Here is a 22,082-nt window from a genome sequence, read left to right on the forward strand (position 1 = left end):
CAGTGGCTGACAGCAGAATTTTGTCTGCCAAAATACTAACCCGCTGTGTTGGAAATTTACAGCCATGTATAGAACTAAAACATAAGTGTATGGCAGGATCAGCCAAATTTGGCTAATCATTTGCCATTTGGCACAGAGACAGATCTTCCTTTCCTAAATTGCCCCTCTGATTGGGCACCTTAGCTGGTGATGTTAATGGCGGGATAGTTTGTCTGAATGATCCCACCATCGATCGACTTGTGACATCACAGAAGACATTTATGTGAATGACCAGCCTCACTGAAATTGTCATGCAGCAATTATTACTAAAATACAGAATAATGCAGATAAAAATGAATGAAAAATAGCAAAAACGTATTGTTTCAAGTGATTTTATAGCAAAACACCAAGGCTGATTCTGTAAAACATACAAAGTGAGAATGAATTAGGATCACTGTCTATGACCCCCTTAAAATAACTTGCATATGTGTAGCATTTAGAGAATATGGGATAAAAAGGACAGAAAATTACATGGTACATTCACAGCTGCCTTTATGATAAGACAGAGGTAGACAGATAAAACTAGTGCACCCGTTCTCTTTGTCACCGTGCAGTCCTAACTTCTGGATTTAATAACTGATTCTTAAATGCAAATGTAACATTTCAAAAATGTTTTCACTCAGCAATTTTTTGGTCTTATAAAAAGCAGAATTTGGAGGGCAAAAAGAATCACATCTCTTGTTAAACCCTTCTATGTCAGAAGAGTTTGCAATTTCAAGCAGGTCACATTGGAAAGGCTACATTTTAATACTAGCTTTGCTTATATATCAGTGAGCTAAAAAGATGATTTACTGCAAGTATCCTGCTATTGTATTAACTGAAATAGGACTGCAGGGTTCCACGGCGACGAACATCACAGGTCCAGCAATGGAATCCACCTCCTAATGAATTCGCATGGCGAATACTCACTTTAATGGTGGAGATGCCTAAAATGAAAGAATGAAATGTGAACGATCAATTAATGTATCCAAACAATAAATGGTGTATAGATAGATATAGATATTTATAATGTATATAGTAGTTTTATCACAGCCTTATACACTGGTAATACTCTTATACATAAGAGATGATCTCTTCAGTGTACTGCCACTTTAAAAATTATAGTAGAAATTGCAATTTTGTTATCAGTTTTCACCCTTTACCACCACCATAATGTCTTCGAAACTGCTTATACTGCTTTCTACTGACATACCGTAGTAAACACGCCTTTCTTGTGTCAAAGTGTAAGTGCTGCAGAAAAAATAGCAACTTTTAATTCCAATGCAAATGAAATGTTTAGCCCATCTGGCAGCCATTTGGTCTGTTGCTCTAAAAAAGATTGGGAGATCCCAAGGAGCTTCAACTAAAGGCGAAAAAGAGTGATGTAACCATGCTCTGGATGCACCAAGCAACTCTTTGGAATATGAATTAATGGATTTTTTCAGCAGCAAAATTGCTTTTTGACACAAGAAAGGTATGTTCACTGTTGTCACAAATGGCTTCCACAACAGCATTTAGGCTGAGGCCCCACGTTGCGGAAAAGCCGCCTTTTCTGTTGCACATTTTGTTGTAGTTTTTTGAGCTGAAGCCATGAGTGGATTGAGCAGAAGGTAGAGATTCAAGAGCTCAGTGGCGTAACTACTGGGGTAGCGGTGGTAGCAGCTGCCACAGGGCCCGAGACATTAGGGGCCCGGCGAAAGCCGCTACCCCTGCGTTTTTTTTTCTTTTTTTAATAGGCCGTTATCGGCTGGAGTTACGCCAGCCGGTAACGGGCCGTATATACTTACCGGTCCTGACAGCGCGGGCCCCACAAGCACTATTATACTCGTGTCTTTTCGGACCCCTGAGTATAACGATCGAAGGTCCGGGAGAGGGAAGATAACATAAAAAACGGTCACTTACCTCTCCAGGCTCCGGGCAGGCTTCGGCCTACTTGCATGACGTCATATGACCCGCGACGCAGGGCTCCGGTCACGTGACGTCCCGCAAGATGGCCGACAGCGACGGAGAATGCAGGGGAGTCGGGAGATAGGTAAGTAACAGTAGTTTATGTTTGTATCCCTCTGGATCTCTAATTATTATACTCTGAGGTCTGAAAAGACCCCATAGTATAATAATTGTTCATGTGTGTCCACAATGGGACATAATATGGTGTGCAGGGGCCACTATGAGGTATAATACTGTGTACTGGGGCCAGTATGGGGACATAATACTCTGTAGTGGGGCCAGTATGAGGATATAATACTGTGTACTGGGGCCACTATGGGGACATAATACTGTGTGCAGGGCCCACTATGGGGACATAATACTGTGTGCAGGGGCCACTATGGGGACATAATACTGTGTACTGGGGCCAGTATGGGGACATAATACTGTGTAGTGGGGCCAGTATGGGGACATAATACTGTGTGCAGGGGCCCATATGGGGTATTATAGTGTGCGCAGAAATGCGCACGGGGGTGTGTGGTGGCGATAGGGGTCAGTTGGTTGAGGTCTTCAGCGTCGGTTGGGGGGGGGGGCATGTCAAAAGTTCTCCATGGGGTCCCGCCATTCCTAGTTACACCACTGCAAGAGCTTCATATATATTTCCCATTCCTTTTATAGCCACTCCTAGGTTTGGCTCAAAAAATTGCAGGAAAATCTGCAATAAAAGAAGCTGCATTTCTGCGATGTGGGTCCTCAGCCTAAAGTGGTTAAGAAGTGGTTTTGGTGGTGGTAGTTGACTTAGAAAAATAGGGTTGATGGGGAAAGGTGAAAGAATAGTCCTCATCACTACCTTGCTGGCTAGAAACAAGGATGTTTTTCACCATCATGCAGGTTATTGTTGAATCACCACTGCTATTAGAAAAAGTGATTCTGATATTATATTGGGCAATTGCATGGTATATAATTTCCTGGTATTTTTCTGTAGTGACTCCAGACTGGAACTTCACATAACCCCATCATGCCATACATGCAGAGTGCTCATATATAAATGGACTACCTTGGAAAACTGGACATAAATAATAGGTTGTATGGACCAAACAGCAAGCATAACTTGACATTCGTCTTATATTTGGTATGCACATATGTGATGTGCCATCTCATAAATACTTACCTAAACTCTCAAACATTTTCTGAATGGAAGTCTCGTTGGCATCCACCATTACACGTTTCTCATCCAGCATTAAGACATTCATTGAAAGCCATTTTGATGACATCCAAAGAGGATGATCTGAAAAAGAAATAGCACATGTGATAAAACAGAAAAATGTAAAGAAAACCTACTAAGGAAGACAATATATCCCTGCCAGAGAAGACAACCATGGCCATACAACGTGCACACTCAATGTAAAGGTACTGATGATCGGTCGATCTGATAGACTCCAGAGATATCTATCACCACTTGTTATTAACCCTTTCTTACTAGACTCCCTTCATTCAGCAGACGTAATATGCTCCTAAAATCATACAGTGGCTACCTATGAGGTTCTCCAGCCACTTCTGGACTCTATTTTCTCAAGGATATAGGTCAAGGATTGTCAACATCTTTCTGTAAAATGCACTCTGCTACAGTGGTTTTACATTGTATACATTGCTAAAATCCCAACAAAATCTCTATATGCTTATCGAATTGTATAAAACAATAATTCTGACAAGTGTTAAAACATTGGATTTTACTTTATATCCACAACATATAAACTATTCTCTAATTCTCTAAAGAGGATTTTGAGAGTTAAATAATGATAACCTGTCCTTTGGATAGGCCATCAATATTTGATTGGTGGAGTCTGACACCCAGGATCCTCACAGATCAGCTATTTAAAAAGACCACAGCATTTTGATGACTCCTGGAGACTCAAACAAAGCGTTGTGTGTTATCCAGCTCAGCCTCATTATCTTGAATGAGACTGAACTACATACAAGCTATGTGATGAATGGCATATGAAGCGTAAGTAGTACTTAGAACAAATCATCTGTGACAGTCCCAGGTGTTAAGTTATTGTAGCTTTAATATTATTTATACAGTGTCATATACATTATAAGTATTTAAGAGAAGCATATATCAGACTTACCATCTGGGATGAGTGGAGTGGGGGGTGTGACAATAGTCCAGCCAGCCTTCTTGAACAAGTCAATCTGTTAAAAATCATTGAAAGAGTTATTGCTATTACTAGATTACTAGTAAACATAAGGTATGATCAGATAGATAGATAGATAGATAGATAGATAGATAGATAGATAGATAGATAGATACCTGATGGCAGGGGCGATCTGGGTTAGAGAGTACAAGGCCTGGTCCAATAATATTAAAGGTTGCATCGATATGCATAGGATTGGGGTCCTTAAATGAGATAACATGTACTTTGTACTCAGGTGCCAGATGTCTGCGCATCCATTCAATTCCAAGATAGTTTGTCACCTAATAAGAAAGAAGAAATCAAACTGTAGTAAAGGACAGAAATAAACCAAGTCCAGGGTGGCTGTCAATTGTCCATCTATTTGAAAGTCAAATCTTTACAGAACAATAACCTGGAAATATGACCCCAGAATCTTATTGGCAACCATGTTGCATTGAAAGTTGAGAATCAGGAAGTAGCCTATTCTGCAAAGTCTTCATAACCAGTTGTAGTCTAACATAGGCTATCAAGGCATTAGTAATTCGGTGGTATTTACATTAAAATATATCATATTATATACATATTATATAAAAACCTCAACCCCAACCAGAACTGGAGTATCATCAATATAGCACCAACATAATCCACAGTGGCATTCTATAGAATGTTAGAACAGCAAGAGTGCCATAGAGGACGACAATGTGGATGCTACGGATGGTGGAACATGGGACTCTACCTGGCTTCTCTGTGCAAATATATCTCTTCCAGCTCTCATGAAGTCAGCAGCATCAAAACAGGGCTCAAACTCTGTAGTAACAAATTTCCCTTGAGCAGCGAGCTTGTGTCTGTCTTCTACAGTACGGATAGGGTATTCCTGAAATAAAGACATTCAAGTAGTGAGTTGTCAAGTGTATGGTTCTGTGATCATAACATGTATTTCCTACAGGTCTATGAGATGTTACTTGTGATGTAAATGTATTTTGCGGGTTTGCATGTTTTCTTGTGCAGGAGGGGGCTGAGGTTGCTCATACTGATGATGGCGATTGCTGGAATAGTGATGTCTGCCACTACATAATTTATTATACTAAGGCCCCATGTTGCGGAAAAGCTGCTTTTTTTATTGCAGATTTTGCCATATTCTTTTGAGCCAAAGCCAGGAGTGACTACAAAACCAATGGAAAATATTTAGGAAGCATCTATACTTCTCACTTCTGCTCAATACACTACTGGCTTTGGCTCAAATGCAGTAAAATCTGAAGCAGCTTTTCAATAACTTGGGGCCTTAGCCGTACGTCTAGGTTCACACAGTGCTTTTAGTAATCAATATTTGAATGCTTTTTTAATTGCCATAATAGGCATCTTACTCTGTCAGTACAGCAGAGGTTTTCAATTTGATGGCCATTAGCTTACATGTAACAGCCTTTCTAACTATTACAAAAGAATGCAGTTATTGATTTAAAAAGCACCATGTGAAATCCGTCCAACTGGTTAGAAAATACATCTGAGTGATGTAAAATCTTTTCCAATGATTTTTTATTGCCACTATTGTTGTATGACAATTGTAGACAAAGTAACATTCTGTTTAACCTTTTGCTGGTCTGTAATAACTGCTAAAATTCTAACAAAATCATGTTTTATATAACCAAAGTGAATTGGGTCATGGGTCTCATTACTATGTGCATGCACATTGTCGTGACCGCTCATGAAGGCTGCTGTGTGCAAACAGTGTATAGGCCCTTGCATAACCTCCGAAAGTGAGTATATCTTTAGAATAACTGAAAATCCAGCAAACAGCATTAAGTCATGGCGATTACAACTGTCTGCTGAGGTCATATGTATTGTGGTCATAGCAGGTTATAATAGGATCCCACAATATTGCACAGCAGCCCCCTCTAGTGGACAGAAGGTGCATATTAAGAATTTGTTCCTAAAATACTGTATTACTGTAATGCTAAGGAAACTGCACGATTCACTCCTGCTAGATTTTCTTCTTTATTTATATAAGCAGGGGTGTCACGTAATGAATATATTCCAAACTTATAGAGCTTTATGAGCGAAATGACAGATATGTCAGTGTAAATAATATAAGCTTAAAGTAGAATATTATATGTTTCTGTTTGTCAGTATATGCAGATACTAAAAATTTCATAAAACGCAGAATAGTCGGAAGCAGTGTTAGTAAGTCACAATGAAGGGTCTGTGCATAGTCATTTTTATTAAAGTTGTGAGTCACCTCAAGACACTGCTGCTAGTGATGTCATCTCCTTGTATTGTTTTCTACTAGACAGTAAACCAACTTGGCAAACAGATTTATTGGGGATGTCTGGTGTATAAAAATAGCTCTCTGTGCTAAATAAAGGTAAAAAGTTTAAATAGACTTTGTGTTTGAGTGTGTATGTGTTTGTGTAGAGATCAGATGAATAGATAGATAGATAGATAGATAGATAGATGATAGATAGATAGATAGATAGATAGATAGATAGATAGATAGATAGATAGATAGATAGATAATCTGTTCTTTGATATAGTAATTTAGTAATTGTTTGTGCTGCTACTGTATCCATTGGTTATTGTAAAAGAATATAATGAAAGAACAAGGATTACAGATGAAAACAGACACATGAAGCACATACATGTAATTCACACACAATATGAGATCACCGCACACAAAACACACCTGCCATAATGAGAGGAGTCAGGGCCCCCCAAGGAGCCTCAGCCTCTTGAGCACCTTCTAGTGGAGACTGCAGAGAGCTGCACACTGCCAGCATCTCCTCTCCTTTAGCCCAGTTGGCAGTCCTGCCACCAACGATATAGGAAAGAAAGTACCAATGGGGGAGTAAAAGCTGGAAAATTCAGCACATTAGCCCTTTTCTATGGCTAAAAGTTTTTTTTAATAAAAAAAGCACAAAAAGATACCAAACATTACCTGGTCATAGAGCTCATCTGCCATTGTTGGCTTAGGTGCAGTGGTCCATTTTGCCCCCCGTCGGAAATAATCTTTAATTAGAGGGCGATAGGCCCTATATTCAAAGAAGCGGGATCTCCAAGCCATAGGGGCTTCAATGATCTCATTACCAACAACCAGCAGGATGTCTCTAGGCATAGCAGCATATAGACCTGCAAACACAAGACAGCAAAGATTAAATATCCTGCTCATTACTAGTATGTATGTGATGTTTGAAGTCAGCTAAATTGGCAAAAAGAGACAAATATTCCACAGTCTGATACTATTAGCCCTGATCAGACAGTGCCAGTGTACGTAGGCAAATTCCCTAATGACATGTGGTATGGTGACACCCAGTTTTCAATTTATTAATGCACTTTCAAGAGGAATAGCAAAGGAGCACCATATTGTGAAGCCAATGTACAGGCAATGCCTCCTTTTATGTTGTGACCAGCACATAAAATGCCCATGTTAGTTGTGAAACATGAGAGCCTGATGGACGTGGAAGCATTATGCCAGACCTTAGGGATTCTCCTCCATTTTCTAGCCCTCCAGCTCTCTGTGGCGAAAAGCCAAAGCAGCGGCCATGACTTTCATTCTCTGATCAGCCCTAGTTACATGGTACTGATCTGCTGAGTGTCTTGGGCTGCTGGTTCTGCAGCAAGATCAAGCAGGGCACTTATTTTTTCAGTTTTTGTATTTAATGGAAGTCAGCGCTAAATTCCTCAGTGTAAACATACCCTAAGGGAGCCTTCACACGGAGTATACGCTCCGCTCATTCTGAACGTAAAACTCGTTCAGAATGAGTGTGTAAAAACCAACTCCCATTGAATTCTATGGGTGCCGGCATACGTGCGCTCCCCATTGAAATCAATGGGAGGCTTTTTTCCCTATTGCTTTCAATGTGATACGCGTGTATGTCATTGAAAGCAATAGGGAAAAAAGCCTCCCATTGATTTCAAAGGGGAGCGCACGTATGCCGGCACTCATAGAGATCAATAGGAGCAGGTTATTACGCGCTCATTCTGAACGAGTTTTACGTTCAGAATGAGCGGAGCGTATACTCTGTGTGAAGGCTCCCTTAGAAAAAAAAAATCTGCTTACTGAGTTTACTTAATGGAGCTGTGTTCTAGTTCCCAGCACAGCTGGCTTGTAGTGCGCAGTGCAAGAAGAGAGGTAAAGGGAAGTCTATCACTCAGGGGCATAACTTGAGGGGGTGCAGAGGTTGCAGTTGCACCGGGGCCCAGGAGCCTTAGGAGGCCCATAAGCACTGGCATCAGTATTGAGATTGCAGCTTCCATCTGGCCCATAAACTAAGGAGACCCACAGATTACCCTAACCACACTAAGGTGGATTAAACTCCTCAGCACCCGTAACCATCACTATCAAGAATTCGCTGTAGGGATGAGGTAGGGGGCCCCGGACAATAGATTGCAGCGGGGCCCACAAGAGTTTAGTTATGCCACTGCTGTCACATCATTCTCTAGATTTTAGATCCCGCTGGTCATAATAATATGGTATACCCTAGTGATATGCCATAACATTAAGTAACTGGAATAAGTTTTATAAGGTTTAGTTGGGTAATTCTGGGAAAAGCCCTATTGTTTTTCAGCATTCCTTGTAAGGCCCAGTAATTTCACTACCTCTTATTATAGCGTGCCCTGTCACGTGGCAGAGGGCTGGTTAATCTTTCAAACAGAGTTACATCATTTAGTAGAAATTCCCTCAATGGTTAGTGTAAACCCACGCAAATTGTAAAACTGGTGATTATGGTTGAAAGCCATTTGCTGCCTTGACAACAGGCGCTGGCATGAGAATCCCAGCAACAATGCTTGTACTCATGAGCCCTGCGAGGGCGCTTAATGAATGCCCTTTTCATCTGGCTGCTTGTCGCGAGATAAGTGCCCCTGACTATTCTGTGCCACTTCAACAAGATCTGACCAATGTGCCCACAGGCTGATACAGGATAATAATAACCGGCATCATTCAAAATACAATAACATGAGCCGAGCTTATAGAATTAAACCTGATAAAAAAAAGTTACCAAGACAAATGTTCTCTGAAGTCTTACAGCATGCAGGACTTTATTCAGAGACTCTTATCAGCCCGCTGTGATTTTCCCATGCTAAAGCAAAGATTAGTCATTTTTACTTGAACAAAGCTGACCTCTTCTCAACTAGCTGCACTTTACATGGAGCAAAGTCCAGGCCAGGTCACTGATTAAAATGTGACAATTCAGTGTCCATGTCCATTATATATTGTTGTTATGTCCAGGGAAAGAAGTTAGCCCCAAATTTAAGTTGTCTGTTATTTCATTGCAAAAGAATATCTGACTTACTATATAAGCCTAAGACCCCATGTAGCGGGCTGCAGCAAAAAAGCGCTGTGGGAAAATACGCGACAGTAATGCATTATGGGTTTTGCCGAAGTGCTTTTCTCAACAAGGCCACAGAGGTTTTCTGTCGGAGCTTCTGCTTCAATTATACCTAAAAGCTAAGGCCCCACTGGGCGGAAATACAGCAAAAAAAAACACAGCATAAAAAACCGCAGAGAAAACACTGCATTTTCTGTCGTGGAAAAATACGCACATGTACATGCTTTTTTCAGTTTTATGCTGCGGAAATTCATGAGTTTTCTGTTGAGTTTTTCATCGCGTTTTTGCTCTAGTTTCTCATGTGCAATAAAGGTAATTGAAAGGCTATGTTGAACTTCCTAAGGAATTATGGTCCTCTGCTATTTAGGCTGGGGCCCGACAGCGATTTGGCCGCAGCATAAACGCCATGGGAAAAATCGCAGTGTTTTACAGTACTTTCAAAGTGGATGAGATTCATGCGAATCCCATGCCCACCTTGTGGAAAAAAAATCGTAGCACAGACTCACTGCGATTTCCAAAACCGTTGTGGTTTTGAAAATCGCAGCATGTCAATTATATCTACATAAACGCCGGTAGCTTTCCAATAGATATAATTGTAACAGAAAGTCCGTGGAGGAAAACTCAGTGAACTTCCTGTTCAAAGCGCTGCAGGAAGAACCGCAATGTGGTCACGCTTTAGCGCGGCGGTTCTGGCCTGTGGGACCTTAGCCTCATCCAAGCAAAACAGTGAGTTTTTGTCTGCAGATTTTTATGCTTTTCCGCGGCGTTTCTGTGGAGTTTCCAAAACACATTTATTGTGCTGCGTTTTTGCTGCGTTTTTCAAACTCTCCATAGAAATCTATGGAGGGAAAAACTCAGCGTCTCCGCAACTATAATTGACATGCTGCGTTTTTCAAAAATGCTAACTTTTGAAAAACGCAGCTTTTCCACAGCGTTTTTTTTCTGCAGTGTGAGGCTAGGATTAGACAAAATTACATTCACTATGCTGGTACTGTAAAACAAATCGTTTTTTTGTTGCTGCATTTCCGCAATGCCCCAAAACGCTGCATTTCCGCAATGCCCCAAAATGCTGCGTTTCCATCCATTGGGGCCTTAGCCATAGGGAAACAGCTGGCGTTTCCGTAAGTATAATTGATATAATGGGTTTGTGTCATTTTACAGTAGTGAATCCCATCCACACTTTGTGGAAAAATACACGCAGCAGACATGCTGCAATCGCCAAAACCGTTGTGGTTTTGGAAATTGCAGCATGTCAATTATACCTACAAAAATGCCGGCGGTTTCCCTAAAGGTATAATGGATTTTTAGCTGCAGCCCACTATGTGGAGCCTTAGCCTAATTTCACAGGTTCCACAATGGACAATGTGCTGATACGGAGCAGCAAAAATAGGTGCACAGCAGACATGGCGACACCCGACTTGCACTGATCTGGGAGAGTTCTTGCCTGGGATCTTGTCTAGGATCTGGTCAGGAGCCTGTTTATAGGAGGGGTCTGTATACAGGGAATCTCTGTTCTGGGGTATCTGTAACGGACTGGGATCTATGTATAGGTTGGTTTGGTCAGGGGTCTATACATTTATTTAGAGGATCTGTTGTGTTTTAAATTTGTTTAGCGAGTCTAATATAAATGGTTCAGAGTTCTCATGTGTTTTGGTATTAGTTTAGGGGGTTTGGTGGTGGTATTTACTTTGTGGTGTGAAGAGGCTCAAATGCTGTAGGCTGAGATAATCCCACTACACGCACTACTTTTTCCCCATCTGAGACTGGACAATAACAAGTAATAACAAACCTGTGGATTCGAAGTCAGGTGTTTTGTATTGAACTGACCAATCGATCACCTCAGGCCTCTGTACGGTAACGCCTTCATGTCGTAAAATATTGCACATTTCCTCAATTTCCTCAACAGCTTTCTTCACGTGTTCTTGAGGAAAACCAGAGCCTCCATACTTTTGGTAAAAAGGCCAATACTTTTCATAGGTGTTTGCCTACAAATGGAAAGTTTGGAAGCATTTAGTTCTGCACAATCCTAAGAGCTGCATGTACTATACACCTCATCACATTACATTACGTGGAAGTGGCTTCTGCAAATATGTTATAGACATCTGCCATTATCATCTAGGCTTCTGCCTGTATCCAGGATACGTTATATAATCCAAGTACAGTCTCTCTTTTACTTTCTGGGAAAAATATTTTAAGGACCAGATGCAACATTAGATGTCATGGACAGCTGCCTCCTGACACCAGTTAATGGCTTTGCCAGACCGTAAATTGTCACTGGAGCTGACAACTGCATTTTAACCCCTTTTATAATCATATCTGCTATCTGAAAAATAAATAAATCTAATATATAATCCAAAGGATAGAATTTCATTGCATGTTGTACTGTTGTGATTATGTATAGTTATATAATACATAGAATTACATTGCATGTTGTACTGTTGTGCTTTTGTATAGTTATATAATACATAGAATTACATTGCATGTTGTACTGTTGTGCTTTTGTATAGTTATATAATATATAGAATTACATTGCATGTTGTACTGTTGTGCTTTTGTATAGTTATATAATACATAGTATGACATTAGTTTCTGGTTATCACTGAAATGAGTTGACAAGTTATTGTATAAATTCTTTGCCATCCTGATTACTGTTTCCTTTTAGCTGTGTCTTATTCTGAACTGTGTATTTACTATGTATGTATTCTTATTTCTGCATCAGGCAATTCTGCACTGTGCATTTGTAATGTTTCTGTGATATTAAAATTCTAATAAAATATATATTATAAAAGAAAATTGTTGACTAGCTTGTTGTCAGATGTACCATATCAGTTTCACTGTAGTAGCAGTTGTGGTTATCCCCGTATCACTTTACTGTACAATCCGGGACTGCAGGACAATTTTAGCCTGTACTGTGGGTTACAATGCAGGGTGCTGCTTAGTATCAGTACAAAATTAGCAAGGCCAATTATGAAGTTTCGTCAACATATAATATAGATTCATTTAATATGTAAATTTGAAAATGGAAATTCATATGGGGCTGAAGTCTGCTTATTTCAGGAATAGACTGATAAGTGATTTATGGGATAAATATGCCCTCATTGTGTCTAGGACTAAAGAAAAGGGGATACTTTATGTTTAGATGTCTTATTATTTTGCATTCAAAATCAGTCGGAAACCATCCTGTGTTCTGCAGCAGTAGCCCCTTGAAAGGGTATCCTGAAGAATTTGACATACTTGTCTCTATGAATTGTAGCTATCCACGGCCAACAGCTGTCCTCATGTCACATGCTACTCAGCAATGTCAATGCCTGTGTCCATAAAGGATGCAGTCAGAAGCACCATGTAATATTACATTTGTTTTAACCCTCCCAGATATCTCTTTTATGGGTTGTCAGTCAGTGCTATGCCACAAATTACCTTTAATGCATATTCACAATTGTATGTATGCAATAGGGAAGAGCAGTAGTCTGTCATCATTGGTCTGTCGTCATCTATCGGAAGTGTAATAAATGCACGTTACAAGAACTAACAAGTGTTTCTAGGGATTCTATGTTCTTTTCAAATCCCTCTAAAATAGATACACATTTACATTCACATCAATGGGACAACACTGCATTACCTTGCACCACTGCTATGAAAAATATGGCATCTGCAAGTATGAACTAGCTTGCAACCCATTGTAAACATTGAAAAGGCTGCTGCTCTCATACAACTGCTATGTCATTTCACAGAGTGGATCATTAGATGTGTATCAGCCAAACCTGATGATTTTGACTGGTTTGGATGACCATCTAACATGTTTGGGAGGGGGGTTCCTGAACCCCCTTTCCCCAAAATGGCTGCTGAAGATAAGCTTTGGGTAGTTTGATTGTGTTGGCTTTCAGCACTCATGAACTGCTCTTCCTTTTACATAATATAATTCCTAAATTCAAGAATATAATAAATAGATTTTGTGATCCAAAAAATGTTTATCGCTGTTGCGTTGCCGATATAGAGTTTTATGAATTTTCCCCTGATAGTAACTGTAGAAGACCTAGGTATTAATAATATGAGTATAATATTCACCTACAACAGCTGCATTTCTCTGATCACCTTTGTTACACTTCTGGCACCTTTTTGGTATATATTGGTGACTTACCTTCACTTCTACTGTGAATGGGGGAACACTTGCATTTTCTGGTCTCCCTACAATGACTTCCTCTAATGGGTCCCATTCATTGTAAGAGCAGACAGGACTGTCTTGGGCGACAGTTTCATCAGCAGTGCAGGTTTTCTTGGTTGCTGCAGCTGCCTGGGTGCTTTGGAAAGTTCGCTGCACCCATCCGGCGAGGCCTTTACTCAGCTGCAAGAATAGAATGAAACATATTGTCGGCATACTTTACATCGCCAGACTAACCAATTTCATGAAATTCCCATAGTTTTTTTTAAATGAAGGAAACACTTTTGTGTGCATTCACCTCTAACAAATTCCTATGTAATATACAGAGAATAGGTATCATGCGTATTAAAGGCTATTATTAAATGAATCACGCACGTGTGTGAATGTGTTGTGAGAGCCTAATAAAGGTATTGAGTATACAGTAGTGATCGCAGGGACAATTAGTTTTCTGGACTCATCTGCTTACAATTATATTGATTTATGCTTTGGGTTTAGTGTCTCTTTGAATAGTAGATTTTTGTTGAGTGGGAATCCTCTGTGCAGCCACCTTGTGGTAACTAGTAGCAATTACTTGCACTGATGCATGAAACTGATATAATGTACTAGAAAAGCCCCTCCTATATGAGAGGGCCTCTTGTCAGTGAAGAGATTGATGGCCATGTTGTGTGCATTTGAAGGCTTTCCTCCATGCCACAGTGCACGTACACATGTCATCTGTTTTATCAGACACTCCAGAGACTTGCACTGTGACCCCTTTACTCTTAGACAACCAGTGGTCAAAGTAAACTATGTCACAGCTGCAGTAAACACGATTATATGGCTACTATCTTATCGAAAACCCCATGAGCAGAGCCGGTTTCCTATGGACAGAGCATTTCCTTCATGATGCCTGACAGAGTACTTTCCATAGTAACAGCATTGACTTATACCATAGGTTAACAACAATATGCACACGTTTAGGATCTTCTATGTATTGTATTATATTATATATTTCTATATAAACACAAAATATCTACCAAAGACCTAATACAATATAAATAATACAACGGAAATGTATAAATATATAAATAACTCCATATGCAATACATATAAATATGTATTGAGCTGTGTAGCTATATATATATATATATATATATATATATATATATATATATATATATATATATATATATATATATATATATATATATAGTGAGAGGACCAGGGGAAAAGTGGGAGAAGGAGTGTACATTTCTCCCAGGTTCCTGTCATACACAATCTAGGTGCAGCTGAGCATAGCTGTGCTCTTGGCTGGTGGGTCTTACCAAAACCCTGGTAAAGGTCTGGCTGCTGGAGCAGGGAGTATTGGTGTCTCTACTCCATTCAGCCACTCCAGGTTTTGGGATATGTGGGGTTAAATCCTTGCTATCCAAAAGTATGTGTATAAAAGGGCAGTCAGCCCACAAATATATGGCTCTGTCTGCTCCTGGGGAAAATACTTGTGAGTAATACTACTGGTTTGTGTTTAGGGAGCTGTGCAGATGGCCCAGCTCTCATAGTTAGGATACCTGATGTTGAAGGTAGAAGCCGGACGGCTACGATTTTATTTTGTATTGTTTTTGTTTTGCCTGAAAAAATCCTAATAAAACTGGTTGTGGCCAGTTGCCCCATACTTGGCTGGTTTGGACTTTCATTTTGTGCCAAAAAGTGCTCAAGACAGCGATCCCTGAGCTAATCCCGTTACAATATATATATATATATATATATCTGCTATATACATGGATGTAGCAGAGTTAGTTAAACTGCTACAGCATGATACCTTATCACAGAGGACAACAGAAAACAATGGAAAGTCATTTGAAAATAATTTTTCAATGTTTTTTCATTGTTTAATGTTGTTTTCTGTGTTAAAATAACATACTGCAGCAGTTTAACCAATTGCCAAAGTTTGGGTTAACTGCTTCATCTGTACATGGGCCTAGACAAATGTTGGGCACAGCACATACAGTCTGTAGAGCTTTGTGCACTCTAACCATGGCTGTAAATCTAATTCTCACTGGTAATAAGAGTCTTTAGTATAACAGAATGTGCCCCTGATGGTATGTTCACCCATGGCAGATTTGTGGTAGAAGTATCTGATAGTGGGAACCCTTCCTATGGGATTGTTTCTGCATCATGTGCATGTCTTTCTACATAGACCATTCAGATGCATGGAATAGTCAAAGAAATATCTGCAACTCATATTCTACATGTGAACATAACCTATAAAAGGTCTGCACCATTTTGATACCTAGCTGTATTGTAGAATCAGGACAACTCAAGGATGTGGATGTGTTTACCTATAACCATTCTCCACAAATGTCACTGCTGGAGAACATATATTAAAGATCTTCAGCAATGCATTTATTTACAAATTTTAGAAACATACAGTTTTCAAGGTGGTGAGCTGAAATGCTCACAGATACATTTAGCTATTATGATATAGCTGAAGCTTATAAACTACACATATACATACAAGCATTAATGCATAGTAACATAAAAAGTGCTGAAAAATCAGAAGCACATTAAATTATTATATTCACACATCTGGATGCATCAGTAGCACAACAAATAATTCTATTTATTGATCTATGTATATGTGTGTATATATAATTAGCTACATCAATTGCACAATAGAGAGTGCCAGGACATTAACTGTATTCACCAGGGAGCATGGTTACAATAGCACAATTCCCATTTAATGTAATTTTTTTTTCTATTTTTAGTTATTGAATATCCACTGTTACTTGGGGTCTAAAAAAATAGGTGTTTTAACTTACAGAAACAGTAAAATGTTCAAAGAGGAGAAAAATCTAAATCTACTGCTGTCTTGAATGAGCAGAATAAGAGTTACCAAGATCCTAATACAAAGGCCGATCTGTTGAGTGGAATTGTGATCCTTAGTTCCCAGGCTAACTTGACAAATACATGGAAATGATGAATGAACTGAATACAGTTGACAATGTGGATATGGAAAGAACATTGTAAATCTGATAACAGAGACATTCAACAAATTGCAGCCTTGGCACTATCACCATGAAAGATAATATGGTCAATTTAACAGACTAAATGAATTTCAAGGACCATGTTTTTATAGAGAGGAGAGATAATGCCTTAATTACAAGGCAATTGGTCTATACTGTAGCTAAAAATATACATGCAACTGCATGTAAATGTTACATGATCTGATGTAATTGTGTATAAGCTGCAGTAACCAGACACTGATTCCTGGGCTCTCTGACACAGGGTTATGCAATGTGAACAAGCATGGAATGGACGGTATGAAATATAGGAATACAGACCATGGATCCTATGTAATGGACAGCTTCAGCTCCCCTGCTTCCTCCTCTCACACATCTGACTCGTAGCATGGTGCCTGGGATACCTATGAGTGGGAATGTACTCACTGAATGAAAGAGAGCTAGTAGCCCTGTGTTATCCTTACTTAAGCCAAGAAGTGTGGAACCTTGCAGGGCTGTAAAAGCTCTTTATATGAACTCCACAACCCTCTCCATTGGCTGCTGCAGATAACAGGTGGTGATAGTGGCAGAGCTAAAGGTCACAAATTCCCAGATTAGAAAGTGTCTCCGGCAAGAAACGTAACACCTTTTCCCTTTTTTAGCTGGGACAAGACAGTGGGGATCAATGTATAAAAACACAAGACCCAAAAACATCTGCAGGCTCTGTATAATCACTGTACACAAGAAAGAAATAACCATCTGGTCAGGGAACATCTGGCAGTTATGGTTATGAAGCCTCCTGCCCTGTCCATCAGATTTTACAGCATATCCTTGTGCCTGTAGACTACAGTGTAATACACATACATCATATAATCGTATATCAGTGACTACTCATGGACCTAGATGGGTCAACGTTGCATAATTAAAGTTCTGCAATTCCTTAAAATGCTCATGCTTCTATAAGGGTGCATTCACACTGAGTAAACGCTAGCTTATTCTGAACGTAAAACACGTTCAGAATAAGCGGCGTCTAAAGCAGCTCCATTCATTTCTATGGGAGCGGGGATACGAGCGCTCCCCATAGAAATGAATGGGCTGCTTCTTTCACTCCGTGCAGTCCCATTGAAGTGAATGGGGAGTGCCGGTGTGTACGCTCCGGCATGAGCAGAGCTTGCCGTATACGCCGGCACTCCCCATTCACTTCAATGGGACTGCTCGGAGTGAAAGAAGCAGCCCATTCATTTCTATGGGGAGCGCTCGTATCCCCGCTCCCATAGAAATGAATGGAGCTGCTTTAGACGCCGCTTATTCTGAACGTGTTTTACGTTCAGAATAAGCTAGCGTTTACTCAGTGTGAATGCACCCTAACTGTTGTCTGAAAGCTTGTTCAGCCAATAACTACTTTCCCAAACTATCCCATATACATCCCCTCTCTATTTGGCTGAGCATGCACGTGTTTACGTCTCCCCGCCCACACTCTCCTAAGCCACAACAAGCCACGCCTACTCCCATCATCTCTAACACTAGCCTAGGGAGGTGGGGGCTCGCACGGCGCTCTGAAGGCATTTCAATGAGAGAGGACGAGACTGAGAAGAACGGGGAGCAGCAGAAGCAGCGGATCTGTGCAGATAAGCGATCACCAGGGGGGCTAAGGACCTGGGGGATTTTTTTTAAAAATCACTACACAGCGTGGAGTCCAAAAATGTAAACAATTTTTGGACTCCATGCTGTGTAGTGAATAGAATTGTTTTTAAAATCCGATCTTCGATAATTAAAAAATAATCCCATTGATTTGCATTGGGATTGGAATTGGGATTGGGATCGAGTTCGAATGGAAAATGATCGGAAATCGGATTTTAAAAACGATCCTGAAATTTCAAGATCAGCTCAACCCTAATTGTAACACAAGACTCTAATTTCACCTTAATTCTAAAAGTTCACTTACTTTTTCCAAAACAATATACAAATAAGCTCTCCTTGGTAGAAAAAGCTAAGGAGCTGCCTACTGGAAGGTCTGATCTGGGAATAAAGGTTATTTCCCACAGAAATATGGTTCTTTACTCAGATCATGCCACTAGTTTGGTCTAATATGTTCCTACACACCACAAAGTGACCGCACATGTGGCTTTATATACCGCTATACAGCTTTCCCGTTATGTACCCTGGGGATGGAGATATTGGTGCAGTTACTGATGTCTCCTCACTGTCAGAAGGGCGTTCCTGACAGTCTAGTTGGGAATGCTCCTGCTGACAGTCTGTCCATAGCTCTGTACTGTCTTAGGGGGCGTTCCTTACCACCCAGCGATGACGCTAAACTGTGAGGAATGCCCCCCTGACTGCACTTGTCCATAGATTAGTACTGGGGGGCGTTCTTCACAGCTTAGCGTCATGGCTGGTGGTAAGGAATGTCCCCTCTGACAGTACAGGGCTACGGACAAGGGCTATGACAGTCTACAAGGTAAATCCAGCACAGCCGTAGTGGAAATAAAACTCCTTCTTTATTGTTTGTAACTTCTTATAAAAGCAGTCATACACACATGTCACAGGAACAATGTGTCAGACTGACGCGTTTTGGAATTTCTCATTCCTCAAAGTCTGATCACAAATACTAAAACTTCCCTTCTATTAGTAATTTCACATGTTTGTGATCAGACTTTGAGGAAGAAGAAATTCCAAAACGCATCAGTCTGACGCATTGTTCCTGTGATGTGTGTATTACTGCTTTTATATGAAGTTATAAACAATAAAGAAGGAGTTTTATTTCCACTACGGCTCTGCTGGATTTACCCATTACTTGTGGATCTACCGTTTCGCTCTGAGCCGAAGGAGCATTATATCCGAGCAAAGCCAAAACAAAGACATAGAAGTGGAAAGTGAGATTGAAAGTTACAAGTGCAAGCGAGCTGAGTATTGTTTCCCTTTTCCTAATTATGACAGTCTAGCCTAGCCTAGCCTAGCTAGACTGTCAGGAATGCCTTTCTGACAGTGGGCAGTCATCGGTAACGGCTCCGATATCTATTGTCTTGGGGTACATAAGGGGAAAGCCGACACTGCGCTGAATTTAGCACATTATCAGCGTCCTAGCGGTATATTGAACTGCATGTACCCGAGAACATGAAAGGTCCTCTTTAAGGAGCAATAGTACCCCTTCTGCATTTATTTGCCTCTCACAGATATATTGGGTCATTTTCTTCTAGAAATAAATGGCCATATATTACGGTATATTTTTAACTCATTTGTTTGATTTGGTTCTCTCTATCTACTTTTAGGACTTATGTGAAAATCTGATGTGGTTTGAATACAAATGTGTGCAGAAATATAGACATTTCTGGGTCACAAACTTTTAAGCACCACTTTCTTCACAACAAAATATGTACAAGCATAACAAGTCACTTCCTACTCCCAACACACATACCTAACATATATTTACATGTGTGCAATATGTTTACTTCACTCTCAAGTACGTCCTCTGGCTGAAGGCCTAAATGTATGTCCTATAGGAAACCTTGTAGTTTATCTCTACTGTGAGAAGGGAAAAACTTATTATGAGGAGTACAATACCATTAGTTGCTTGTACAGTAACGTGTATTATTCTCGAAATAGATTCCATCCTGAAAGTGGATTTCTCTTTCTAATGTTAATACAGATAGGAATTTTTTTGTAACAATGTAAGGTGTTTTATATATAGGAATTATTGTTAAAGGCGTTTTACCATCAGAGCAATGAGCCAAGTCCCATCTTGACTGTAGGTTCAATGACCTACCAGTATCATAGAGTGGGACCTATGCAGCTGCTGTTTCGAGTCAGTACACCGGCTGTCAGGACTGGGTTTTTATTACAGCTGTCTGCAACCCATAAGGACCTGGAACCCCGGTGATCAACTGATTGTCAATGTCTCCTATGTGCAGAAACAGTATGCCAGCCTTTACTATCAATAGTTCAACAACTTCCTTCTTGTCATTTTAGATAATTCTTCACAAATTTACTAATTTCTATGAGCGACTAAACTTCATTAACCCATTCATTTACATCTAATAGACTGTAGCGTGCTCTATTTTATTCTGGACTCCCTTTCTGAAAAACACAAAATTATTGACTATCATTAATCAACGGTGTAAAATTGAGAAAGTTAAATGGCTAAAACAGCTCAGCATATCTCTGCTGAGATGGGAATAGCTGATTAAGGGTAAGTTCACATTAAGTTTTTTGGTCAGGGTTTTGAGGCCATATCCACCTCAAAACCCTGACCAAAAAGATGAAATCAATGGGAGCTGCTCAGATCTTTTTTCCAGGAGCCATTTCTTCCGGCTCCCGGAAAAAAGAAGCGAGATGCTCATTCTTCAGGCCATTTCGCCTCGCGATTCGGCCTGAAGAGACCCCCTCCTTCAGACTAGGCCCATCCGGAGCGGAGTGCACAGCTGGATGCTGGTGCAGTGCACTGGCTTTCAATCGCGGCTACCCCATCTGAACTTACCCTTAAGGTCTGGACCAGCAGGTTGAGGCTTACAGGTTGAGCTCCTCTGTGCTACACTGTTTCTGTAACAACATACAGGTGAATGGGAAGTACAGAAAAAGCATAGCACTATCAACTGTGGAGTTCTGGGAATAGGATAGCTCAGCTCTTCTGTGCTATTTCTGTTGCTCCCATTTACCTCTGTGGGAGTTAAGGAGACAGAGCAGAGCAGTAAGTCATGCCTTGATGTTTGGGATGTTTGGAGCACTTTGCTAAGAGGAAAATAACCCTTTACTATACCATGGGCACCTTGACATGACTGTGGGTGTGCCTTAATTATATAATGAATGCGTGTACCACCCACAAAGAAAAAAGCCCATACTCTTTGAGACGCACACATCAATTAAATAAAAAATATATACCATTTATTAATTCATAAAAAGACACCACAGTCTTAAAAACACAAAATATACAATACATCCCACCACACTATAATGGTAAGTTCAAAGCTGCTGTAGTATAAAATATGCACTAAAAATGCCCACGCCTTCATATATAGATCATTACAGTAGACAAACATATAAATAGCTACAAAGTATCATTGACTCCAAAATATCAGAATGATCCCCAAAAATACAATAATGGAATATCAAAACAGCCCCATATCAAACCCAGAAAGCTATATCCATACATGAGCTGGTGTGTATGGCCTGAAGCAAGGCTAAAACCCATGAGTATCTCTGCCTCCATGTGCAGCTTAGTCAGGGGATGTGCTTTATTCTTTCGGGGTGAAAAATAACCCTTTAAGCACGGTAATGTGTAAATGTACATATAGTTACTAGAGATGAGCGAACAGTGTTCTATCGAACTCATGTTCGATCGGATATTAGGCTGTTCGGCATGCTCGAATCGAATCGAACACCGCGTGGTAAAGTGCGCCATTACTCGATTCCCCTCCCACCTTCCCTGGCGCCTTTTTTGCTCCAATAACAGCGCAGGGTAGGTGGGACAGGAACTACGACACCGGTGACGTTGAGAAAAGTAGGCAAAACC

At 40.2% G+C, this 22,082-nt stretch overlaps 1 protein-coding gene across 1 annotated transcript; it reads right to left on the reverse strand.

Annotated features, from left to right (window-relative positions):
* Nucleotides 1–451: 451 nt before the first annotated feature.
* Nucleotides 452–17,055, reverse strand: GATM (glycine amidinotransferase). The gene is made up of 9 exons (XM_075276196.1): nt 16,919–17,055; nt 13,578–13,781; nt 11,229–11,424; nt 7,048–7,238; nt 4,855–4,992; nt 4,256–4,420; nt 4,074–4,137; nt 3,116–3,232; nt 452–965 (listed from the first exon to the last, which is right to left on the reverse strand). The coding sequence occupies exons 1-9, from the start codon at nt 16,985–16,987 to the stop codon at nt 853–855; spliced, it is 1,257 nt and encodes a 418-aa protein (XP_075132297.1). The 5' UTR covers nt 16,988–17,055; the 3' UTR covers nt 452–852.
* Between the last annotated feature and the right edge of the window lie 5,027 nt (nt 17,056–22,082).

The sequence above is a fragment of the Leptodactylus fuscus genome, chromosome 5 (assembly GCF_031893055.1).
Source record: "Leptodactylus fuscus isolate aLepFus1 chromosome 5, aLepFus1.hap2, whole genome shotgun sequence".
Lineage (NCBI taxonomy): Eukaryota > Metazoa > Chordata > Amphibia > Anura > Leptodactylidae > Leptodactylus > Leptodactylus fuscus.